Source organism: Tachyglossus aculeatus, chromosome 8 (assembly GCF_015852505.1).
Source record: "Tachyglossus aculeatus isolate mTacAcu1 chromosome 8, mTacAcu1.pri, whole genome shotgun sequence".
In the NCBI taxonomy this organism is placed as follows: domain Eukaryota; kingdom Metazoa; phylum Chordata; class Mammalia; order Monotremata; family Tachyglossidae; genus Tachyglossus; species Tachyglossus aculeatus.
This window is the reverse complement of record NC_052073.1, coordinates 21,889,010-21,900,109: the sequence shown is the minus strand read 5'-3', so window position 1 is coordinate 21,900,109 and position 11,100 is coordinate 21,889,010. Positions and strand designations below refer to the sequence as shown.

At 43.7% G+C, this 11,100-nt stretch overlaps 1 protein-coding gene across 3 annotated transcripts; it reads right to left on the bottom strand.

Moving 5' to 3' along the window:
* Positions 1–4,436: 4,436 nt before the first annotated feature.
* On the bottom strand, positions 4,437–7,829 carry NPBWR2 (neuropeptides B and W receptor 2). 3 transcript variants are annotated; one of them, XM_038750470.1, is made up of 3 exons: positions 7,604–7,829; positions 6,975–6,998; positions 4,437–6,535 (listed from the first exon to the last, which is right to left on the bottom strand). In XM_038750470.1, the coding sequence occupies exon 3, from the start codon at positions 6,301–6,303 to the stop codon at positions 5,320–5,322; it is 984 nt and encodes a 327-aa protein (XP_038606398.1). In that variant the 5' UTR covers positions 6,304–6,535; positions 6,975–6,998; positions 7,604–7,829; the 3' UTR covers positions 4,437–5,319. The 3 variants fall into 3 exon arrangements, with proteins under 3 accessions (XP_038606398.1, XP_038606399.1, XP_038606400.1); XM_038750471.1 differs by lacking the exon at positions 6,975–6,998; XM_038750472.1 differs by lacking the exon at positions 6,975–6,998 and having other exon boundaries at positions 4,437–6,385.
* Positions 7,830–11,100: the final 3,271 nt, after the last annotated feature.

Genomic DNA, 11,100 nt, shown 5'->3' with positions numbered 1-11,100 from the left:
TTCAAAAGCCAAGTCAGTTTGAAGGTAGCTAAGATTAGAGGAGAGCTTCAGTTCTTCAGGGGAAGGGGAGGATGGAAAGAAAATAGAACTTGAGACAGGATCCTGGTGAGGCCATAGCAGCAGCCCAGAACCCTTCTCTGCCTCCTCCTCCTCCCTGTCATTCCTCTCCCTTTTCCTCCTCTCTCCTTTTCCCCCCCACCCTATCCCGGGAGAATTTTCTGGGAGAGAGACAAAGAAACATTACCACAAGAGGGAGGTATGGTGAAACAAAAAAGGAAATGCAGACCTGCCACTGCTCTTTGTAAAGAAGTGAATGGAACACATTCTGATGAAGAAAAGGATGGATGAGACATAAATCCATGGAGCGAAGCATCCATAAAGCTGTCTCTCCCGGGTCCTTAAGAAGTCATTAAGCCCCTGGCTTCAGGCAGCACACAAGTCGGCCTTCCTGATAATCCCTTAGTCACCCCCAATTCCCAGGTTTAACTACCTTTCTTCTGCTTCTGGGCAACCTTAATCTCTCTCCAGCTATAGGCCATTTCTTGATGATTTCTCCTCAGGGGAAATAAGGTTATCAGATTAGTAGTAGTAGCAGCATTTAATTAGCCCTCATTGAGCTAGTTAAGCCCACTGAGAAGTAGCGTGACCTAGTGGAAAGAGTATGGGGCTGGGAGTGAGGGGACCTGGGTTCTAATCCCAGGCCTGCCACTTGTCTGCTGCATTACCCTTGGTAATTTACTTAACATCTCTGTGTCTCTGGTTCCTAATTTGTAAAATAGGGATTCAGTACCTGTTCTCCCTCCCTCCTAGACTATGAGCTCCATGTGAGACAGGGGTGGTGTCCCACTTGAGTAACTTGTATCTACCTTAGTGCTTTGTACAGTTCTTGGCACATAAGAAGTGCTTAACAATGCCACAATTATTGGTAGTACCAGAGTGGGTGCAGTACACTGTGGTGCAACACAATGATTGGGAAGAACAGAATAAGGAATAATAATAATAATTCTTGCACTGCAAGAATACAAGCAAATCGGGTTGGACCCAATCCCTGTCCCACATGGGGCTCAGAGTCTAAGCGTTGTGTTTAGGGGGGGAATAAAAATAAAATAATAATAATAATGCTATTTGTTAAGCACTTACTATGTGCCAAGCACTGTTCTAAGCACTGGGATAGATGCAAGGTTATCAGATTGTCCCACCTGGGGCTCACAGTCTTCATCCCCATTTGACAGATGAGGTAACTGAGGCCCAGAGAAGATAAGTGACTTGCCCAAAGTCACACAGCTGACAAGTGGTGGAACCGGGATTAGAACCCACGACCAACAGGAATCACAACAGGCATTTCATCCCTATTTGACAGATGAGACAACTGAGGCCCAAAGTCACCCAGCAGTACTGACTCCAGATGTCCTGCTTTCCAGGCCCATTCTCTTTCCACTAGGCCCCGCTGTTTCTCTCCGATTCACTCATTCAATCAGAAACATGTTCCCTGCCCAAAGAAACTTACACTCTTAACAGGCTAAACAAATGGAAAAGTATTTTCTACTAGAGGGGTCAAAATAAATAACTGAGAGCCATATATCCATAAGTGCTAACAAAAGTTTTGTCTTCTGGGCAGACCTACTTTTGTTCTTGGTGAATGGAAGGCATATTTGGAGTACCTTCATAGTTTACCCAAACCTGAGATGGCTTCACCCTTTAAGATGGCAAAAACAGCAATCCTAGACTTTGGGTAGTCACCTACGACCCTCCCAGGTACAAGGCACCATGTACTGTGCACCCGGTAGCCCACCATTATGTTTTTTAAATTGCATTAACTGCTTACTCGTTGCCAAGTGTTATACTAAACATTGAGGTAGATGTAAGACAATCAAATTGGAAACAGTCCCCGTCCCACATGGGACTCACCGTCTAAGTAAGAGTAAGTAGGATTTAAAGCCCATTTTACTGACAAGGTAACTGAGGCCCAGAGACATTATACGACTTGACCAAGTCTTGCAACAGAAAATTGGTGAACTGGGATTTGAACTCAGGTCCTCTGACTCCCAGATCTGTGCTCTTTCCACTAGGGCATGCTGCTTCCCATTATATAGAAACATTCCCATTTCACACCATCTGAGAGTGTTTCTCTGGGATATCCTGGATCTGCCCTCCCCTGGCTCCCACAGGCATTCCCGAACAGATCCACATAGACCCCACCTCCGTGCCTGAATCATGTCTGAATTTAGGGGCAGGAACAATGGCAGATGGAAGTTCGGAGCTGAAGATGGAAAAAGAATCAGACCAATATGCATCTGGTGGCATAGCAGAACAAAGCAGGGCACAGGTTTCAGAGAGGAATTAGAAAGGGCCCAGGGACAACAATAATTTTAGTACAGCTAAGAAAACAAGTGCAAGATATTGAAGCCTGCTTTCTTTTAGTCCTGAAAGGAAGAAAATTAGCTCGTTGTGGGCAGGGAATGTGCCTGTTTATTGTTGTATCATACTCTCCCATTTGCTTGGTACAGTGCTCTGCACACAGGAAGTGCTCAATAAACGCGATTGAATGAATGAATATAATAAAGACGACACTAATGATTGCTGCCTTGCCAGCAGGCATAATCATAATAATCATTGCAGTGTTTATTAAGCGCTTACTATTTGCCAAACAGTGTACAAGGACCCAGGCTAGATATAAGATAATCAGGTTGGACACAATCTCTGTTTCACATGGAGCTCACAGAGCTGTAATTTTTCCTTAGAAAGTGGGCACTGCACACTGGTCTATAAAGCTGGTGTCAGAAGGACTTGGGTTCTAAAACCAGCTGCACCACTTGTCTGCTGTGTGACCTTGGGGAAGTCACTTCACTTCCTCTGTGCCTCAGTTACCACATCTGTAAAAACGGGTACTGTGAGCCCCATGTGGGTCAGGGACTGTGTCCTACCCCATTTAGTTGTCTTCACCCCAGAGCTTAGTACAGTGCCTTGCACATAGTAAGCTCTTAACAAATGCCATTATTATTATTGTTGTTAGCAGGAGCACTGCATAGAAGTGCCTCTCATCTGACAAAAATCCACTACTGCATGGCTCGAGGTCTCTCTTGAATTTATCTAGATCCATTTGTTTTCACTCCATTCATGCTTTGTGTCTGTGCTCCAACCATAGAAAGGAAAGACAGACAACTGATAGGATGGAGCTGAAGGGTTCAGTTCCAAATGGCAATGGGAGGGAAATAGAAAATCTCGGGCAGGAAACTAGGGTTTCTAAAATTTCATTGCTTCAGTCATTTTTTTGTGTGTGACTTTGTTAAAAACATAACGGATTTTGAATGTACTGGAGACCACTAAGGGACTCTGTAATTATAATATTACAGACAAGAGAGGGGAAAATAAGTGAAAAGACATTGGAAGAGCAATCTGTACCTGGGTAGGAAATAGAAAACTATAATGAAGTAATAAAGTATGAGTCTACGGCAACTTTGAAATTCACTGAAATTTTTTCCCCTTTACTGTTCTAAAGTTTGGCAGGCACAAGACCTGGGTTCTAATCCTTGGTCTTCTGCTAACATTGTAACTTTGGCCACATTGGCTGATGTCTTGCCTCAGTTTTCCTTTTGTAAAATGGACATAATCACACAGGCCCTTGTTTGCCTCATAGAACTGTCTTGAGATGAGAGAAAATTAATTATTAGGTGGAGACAGTATACAGGGGCCTTGGGTGAGTTATGTGTCTGCTTCTGTCTTTTCCAGAGCAGACTGCTGAGACCCACTGTACTGGAAATAAATCACAGCACTGGCTTGAGGAGGTATTACAATTGGATGAAATAATAGCTTCCCATGCCTCACTTCCTGCCAAAGCTCCAGAAATCTGACCTGCAGCCCTCCCTGTCACTCTCTCTTGGGTCCTTGTTCTGGATGCTTCTCCAGTGATGAAATTCGTACAATTGCCTGCGGTTTTATGCGACAGACTCTGAAAGATTACAGAACTCTCAGTGTCCCATGTAATGAGGAATTTAGAATTAGGAACTCTTGAACCTAATGTGGTAAATGGTAAAGTTAGAAAATGTTCCAATCCATCACAGTGAGAAATTACCCAACAGGCAGGAAATGGTTCCCATCTTCAGTCTTCTGCAAGACTAGAGACTGTTGATATTTTCAACATTTATGTATATGTCTGTAGATATGTATGTGCTTATGTGTTTGAAGTCTTGTGATAGAAGAGTGGGGAGAGATTAAATCCTTCAAAAGAGTATAACTGGGCTGAATTTCTGGCTCCCAAGTCTCACCTTTTAAAGGTGCAGCGGGTTCTCTTGCCCCTCCTCCTTCCTTTTTTGTTTTAAATGAGTTTCAGAAAGTTATTCCAGGACTTAGGCCAAGGAAGCATAAAAGAGCAGGATTTAATTTAGAGAGAAATTTGGATTATGTTTCTCTGTGACATTTAAAAAGTTCAGGGCCCTTTTACAGAGGTGATGAGGGAACAGAACCTATCACAGATTGCCTTTGCTGAAGCTTTATTTAATAGGTACTGAGGACATCATAAGACAGTTTTCAATTGGAGTTGTGTACTGAGGACATCATAAGACAGTTTTCAGTTGGAGTTGTGCAATCAAACACTTTTTAATCCCTCTTCAAGTAGTAGGGATATCATTAGCATTTAGGATACAGAGACACTATTTTTTTCTCTACATTTGGTCGACTTTCTAGTATCATTTTATCTTATAGTATCATTTTATTTTTAAGAATCAAGTCAGAATTTAAGGAAACACAATGGAAAAAATGAAAGTCATTCAAGAGGCTCTTAGGTCTAAAAACACACTTGTCCCCCACACCACAACCCCTCCCTAGGTACAAGTTTTTTCCCCAACCTTGTCGTCCTTTCGCAATACAGTACACATATGAATTTTAGATTTGATTTCTATAACTCTGAGAGGAAGAAAATCATCTGATATATCTGGCCACGGAGATTCTTTTTGCAAAATCAAATGGATTTGATTATCCAAGGTATTAAATTGAACTTCAGCCTCTGGCCTTTTATAAGCTGCTTTTTGTGACAATACAGCAGGTGGCAGTACAGGGATACGAATGAAAATTTGGTGGGTATCTGAAAACAAAAAAAGATAGCTTGTCTTTTTTTCTTCAGAATCCCTTAATGATTCAGCAGAGAGCATTCCCATATAAGAGCGTACAGCAGATAATTAAGGGACAATTACAGAAGTGAAACACTTGGGACTAAAACCAAGTCTATCTGCTAGATGCTGACATGTCGAAAACTACAGCCAGTGAACAAGCCATCCAAAACCGGGACCACACGGGTCCTGGAATGAAGTCGAATGATGACCCTTAAGCAGTCCTGCAGTCCAGCATCTTTCTGAAACTCTTTCGAAAGCTATCATCCAAAAAAGCATACAAGAAAGGGTTCAGGCATGAGTTAGCATAACTCAAGCTAGTGATAAAGTACGAAATGCCAATGACTAAGGATGTCTGGGGCAAGTCGGTTGTCAAGGCCACAATTGTTGCCAGGTGGAAAGGAGTCCAGCAGAAGAGACACACCGCCAGGACAATGAAAACCATGATCGTCACTTTCTTCTTGGCCTTGTCTAATGCTTTGGCATTGGAGTTCAGGTGCATATTTCTCAATCTATGGAGCATGCCAGTGTACAGGATACAGATTGTAGAGACCGGAATGGCAAAGCCAAAGATGAGCGTGTAGATCCTGCTGGCCTTGAACCAAAACCTTTCGGGCCTGGGGAAGCTGAGACCGCAGCTCTTGATTTGTAATTCGTTCGTGTAGACATGGGCAAAGATAAAGAAAGGGAGGACTATGACCGTGACCCACAACCAGACACAGAGGCTGATGATCCGCGCCGCTCGGTAGGTGCGGTGGGGCATGCGCTTAGACCGTACGGTCGCCAAGACTACCAGGTACCTGTCAACACTCATCACGGTTAAGAAATAGATGCTAGAGAAGATGTTGTAGTGGTCGACAGCTAGGATAATCTTGCAGAGGGCTTCCCCGAAGGGCCAGTAGTGCAGCAGGTGTTCAGCAATGTTGATGGGCAGGACTAGAGTAAACAGGTCGTCAGCAATGGCGAGGTTCAAGATGAACATGTTGGTGACTGTCTTCATCTTGGGGGCTTTGAGGATCACGTATATGACCGCGGTATTACCCGTCAGGCCAACAGCACAGATGACCGAGTAGATGACCGGGAGGATGACGTAGAAGTCAGGGGACTGTTCGTGGAAGGTGCTGTTAACCGGGAAATAGTCCACTCCAGAAGCATTGTCGGAGGATTCACCACCACTCCATCTGGACGCATTGCCCATTTTCACTCTCACAAATCATAGAGGGTGACATCAAATGGCATCACTCCACGTACAATGCAGTCAGCAGTCCTGCGCCTCCGTTCTACAGGGTGACCAGAGAGATGAACAAGCGGGTTATGTACAGGCAGAGATGGTGGTTGAGGCAGGGATCTGTTGGCTAAGATGGAACTTTGCTGGTCATCACAGAGGAAAACAATGGAAACGCTTTTGTAGTTGAGGCACTGGCACTGACCTGGAAGCAGGATGAAAAACAAATGAATGACCACAGCTTGGAAAGTTTCATTATCTTGTGGTTTTCCTAGATCAGAAATGAGGATTGTTTAACATAAATGGTCTGTGGCTAGGAACCCCAGGTGAGGTAGTCATGCTTAGACACACTCTCAGAGATATCATCTTGCTCTTGAGTTTATAACAATACTGTAACTACTAGTAAAGCTATTAGCTTTGTACTGGAAGCTGGTACTTTCCTACAAGATAGAGAAAGAGAGGAGGGGAGAAAGGGAGAGGGTGGATGAGAGAGAGAGAGAGAGGGAGAGAGAGAGAGGAAGTCAGGGATCGGTAAAAATGACACGGAGACTTTTGATTATGGTGGGATTTTTCTTCAGATTAGAACACTTGAGAAATAATTTTCTACCAGTGAATTTTTGAGCTCTTCTGTTTTTCAAGCTCACCTCTGGACACTGAGTCACAATCCCCTGAAAAAAAAAACAAAAAAGAAGAAAAAAGCACAAGAACTCTGTAGGTACTTCTGACAGAACAAGAATTCAAGCTGGTCTTAGCCCCAGGGGCACTTAGATTATAATGTATAATAACCAACTATTACAGAAAAACAGGCTTTGCAGACAGCTATGTGCAGTGCATGATTAACTACCAAAACTAGGGGTTTAACATTACCCCAAATGCAAAAATATTAAAATCATCCTGCTATTGTAAAGTGGAAGAATTAGTATCTACTTCTTTTTAGATTTCTGACTTTCCTGGCATGGCATCGCAAGTCTCCTTAAAATTGTCTGCCTAAACCCATGACTCACATTCACCAAGTTGAGTGATATAACTCAGCTATCAGAGGAAAGTTTTTGACATTTAATAGGTACATACATCCGAGAACACTGGATCTCTTTAAGGCTGTAGAGATAGAGCAGATAGGTATGGGTGCAGAAGCAGTAAAATGCTATCTGCACACACATACACACACGTACTGCAAGAACAGAACAACGATAAAAGCCATATTTAGATGAGACATATTATATCAGATTGCCTGTTGCTAACAACATAGCCAGAGCTGAATATTCCTCCCTACCTGGCACAGCTGAGCATCTTGCTGTTCTCCCCAGCACCTGGTAACTCACACCGTTCAATCTCTTCTCGGCTAACTGAGTTGGAGGAGGGTCTCTTAGCTCTGCTGACGTTGCAGTCCCTGGGGAACTGCACTGGCAAACACAGCTCCTTAGGGGAGCCAATCTGTGAGGAGTTAGTGTGTCTCTTGCCGTCCTGGTACCCATCCTGGACCATTTATAGACCTCTCCTCCCTATGTAAATTGATGGTGCATCTGTTTGTTCTCTGGCATCTTCACGCATGGGCATGATAGAGATGGGTGGAAGGGGTGGGAGTGGGGGCGGTGATGAGATGGAGTCTTTGCAGAAGGAGGAGCAACACTTCACTTTCCCACGTGGGTCTGCTCCACTAGCTCTGGACCTGTATCTGCTGGGACAAATGCTTGTAATGCGGCAGCCTGGCAGGAGGATATTTGCCACAGCAAGTTGGACTGGAGACCTCTCAAAGCTGCAACAGCACCTGCTTCAGATTAAGCGGGGAGGACCTTCCTTTCATCCCCTGCCACGGGCTGACCGATGGTATTTGTCTATTTAGGATTGTTCCAAGTTAAAAATCAAATTCATTCATGCGTATTTATTGAGCGCTTGCTGTGTGCAGAGCACTGTACTAAGCGCTTGGGAAGTACAAGTTGGCAACATATAGAGACGGTCCCTACCCAACAGCGGGCTCACAGTCTAGAAGGGGGAGACAGACGACAAAACAAAACATATTAACCAAATGAAATAAATAGAATAAATATGTACAAATAAAATCAATAGAGTAATAAATACGGACAAACATATATACAGGTGCTGTGGGGAGGGGAAGGAGGTAAGGCTGGGGGGGATGGGGAGGAGGGGGCTCAGTCTGGGAAGGCCTCCTGAATTCATTCATGCGTATTTATTGAGCGCTTACTGCGTGCAGAGCACTGTACTAGGCAGTAAACCTTGTGACTCCCTGGCCCGTGCCCTATCCCCATGCAGCAGACAAATTCATTCATTCATTCATGCGTATTTATTGAGCGCTTACTGTGTGCAGAGCACTGTACTAAGCTCTTGGGAAGTACAAGTCGGCAACATATAGAGACGGTCCCTACCCAACAGCGGGATCACAGTCTAGAAGGGGGAGACAGACAACAAAACAAAACATATTAACCAAATGAAATAAATAGAATAAATATGTACAAATAAAATAGAGTAATAAATACAGACAAACATATATACAGGTGCTGTGGGGAGGGGAAGGAGGTAAGGCTGGGGGGGATGGGGAGGAGGTGGCTCAGTCTGGGAAGGCCTCCTGAATTCATTCATGCGTATTTATTGAGCGCTTACTGCGTGCAGAGCACTGTACTAGGCAGCAAACCTTGTGACTCCCAGGCCCGTGCCCTATCCCCATGCAGCAGACAAATTCATTCATTCATTCATGCATATTTATTGAGCGCTTACTGTGTGCAGAGCACTGTACTAAGCACTTGGGAAGTACAAGTCGGCAACATACAGAGACGGTCCCTACCCAACAGCGGGCTCACAGTCTAGAAGGGGGAGACAGACAACAAAACAAAGCATATTAACCAAATAAAATAAATAGAATATGTACAAATAAAATGCTTAGAGTAATAAATACGGAAAAACATATATACAGGTGCTGTGGGGAGGGGAAGGAGGTAAGGCCGGGGGGATGGGGAGGAGGGGGCTCAGTCTGCGAAGGCCTCCTGAATTCATTCATGTGTATTTATTGAGCGCTTACTGTGTGCAGAGCACTGTACTAGGCAGCAAACCTTGTGACTCCCAGGCCCGTGCCCTATCCCCATGCAGCAGACAAATGGCAGCAAACCTTGTGACTCCCAGGCCCGTGCCCTATCCCCATGCAGCAGACAAATTCATTCAAAATGTTACCTCTAACATGGCAGCAGGTCCTTAAAAACAGATGAGGCTTTTCTTGATTGGTGAAGTCATTGGAGATCGTCTGCAGAAATTCCAGAGAATCTAAAAAATACTGAATGTATTAATGTTTCTGAAAACATCCCCTGGGACTGTTTAGAAAGTACAGAATCTGTGGAGTTTTGCCAACAAGGAACGTGGGAAGACATGCAGCTTCATATATGCTTCTCTGCCTTAAGGCATCGTGGTCTAAGGGGGAGAGAGAACAGTTATCGAATCCCCATTTTACAGGTGAGGAAACTGAAGGACTGATAAATTAAATGACTTGCCCAAGGTCACACAGCAGACAAGTGGAAGAGCCAGGATTAAAACCCAAGTATCCTCACTCCCAGTCCAGTGCTTTCCAATAGGCCACAAAGGACCCCAATTCAAAATGATAATGAAGCTTTATTGATGCTACAGCATTCTGGATGTCTGAGAGTCAGTCAATTGTATTTTTTAAGTGCTTACTGTGTGCAGAGCACTGTATTAAGCACTTGGGACAGTAACGATATATTTTCTGACCACAAGGAACTTACAGTTTAGAAGCTATTCCTGTATTTGAGTTTTGGAAACAAAAGATAGGAAAAAATGCAGTTGTGCAAGAAAGCTTGTTTCTCATTGAATGTGGACATTGTCATTCATTCAATAATTGCATGTGGGAATGATGCGGTGATTGTGTTGTTTTAATGTAGAATGACCCTAATTTGCCCTGTTTTGAGATGAAAGAAACCTAAAACAGACCAGTTCTCTTTCCTTATCTATCATCCTAAAACAGCTTTACTAAGTGTGTGAACTCTGCTGTCTCCTCTATGCAGCCTACCACAGGTCTCTGCTTTGGGAAACCAAAGTTAAATTTTCACCAATTGAAATGAGTTCAGTCCATCTGGAGAGAAGCTTTAAATTCATTTATCCAATTTGGCTTTGTTTCTTTTCCCTTATTCAAATTCTGGCCAAGAAATAGCAAATTTCAGTTCTTCCCACACACAGAGAAAAAGCCAAACAGTTACAAACTGTACTTCCTGGAAGAGGGTAAGTGGGCATTTCACTAGGGATGAGATCTCTTATACTGAATTAGGAAATTCAGCATTTGTCTCTTCAATCAAGTGTACTGAAGCTGTTTAGTTAGAGAAGCAGCATGGTTTAATGGATAAAGCCCAGGCCTGGGTGTCATGAGGTCATGGGTCCTAATCCCATCTCCGCCACTGGTCTGTTGGGTGGCCTTGGGCAAGTCACTTCATTTTTCTGCCTCAGTTACCTCAGCTATAAAATGGGGATTGACAATGTGAGCCACGCATGGGAAAGGGACTGTGTCCAACCTACTCTAGCACTTAGTACAGTGCCTAGAGAATAGCAAGTGCTTAACAAATACCATAATTATTATTATTGTTGAGATATGCCTCTATTTTTCCTAACTTGTCCCTTCTTCCTTGGAGAGGTCATTCAGTTCTGAGGGTTTTTTTTAATGCTATTTGTTAAGCGCTTACTGTGTGTCAAACACTGGACTAAATTCTAGGGTAGATGCAAGCTAATCAGCTTTGACAAAGTCCATGTCCCATGTGG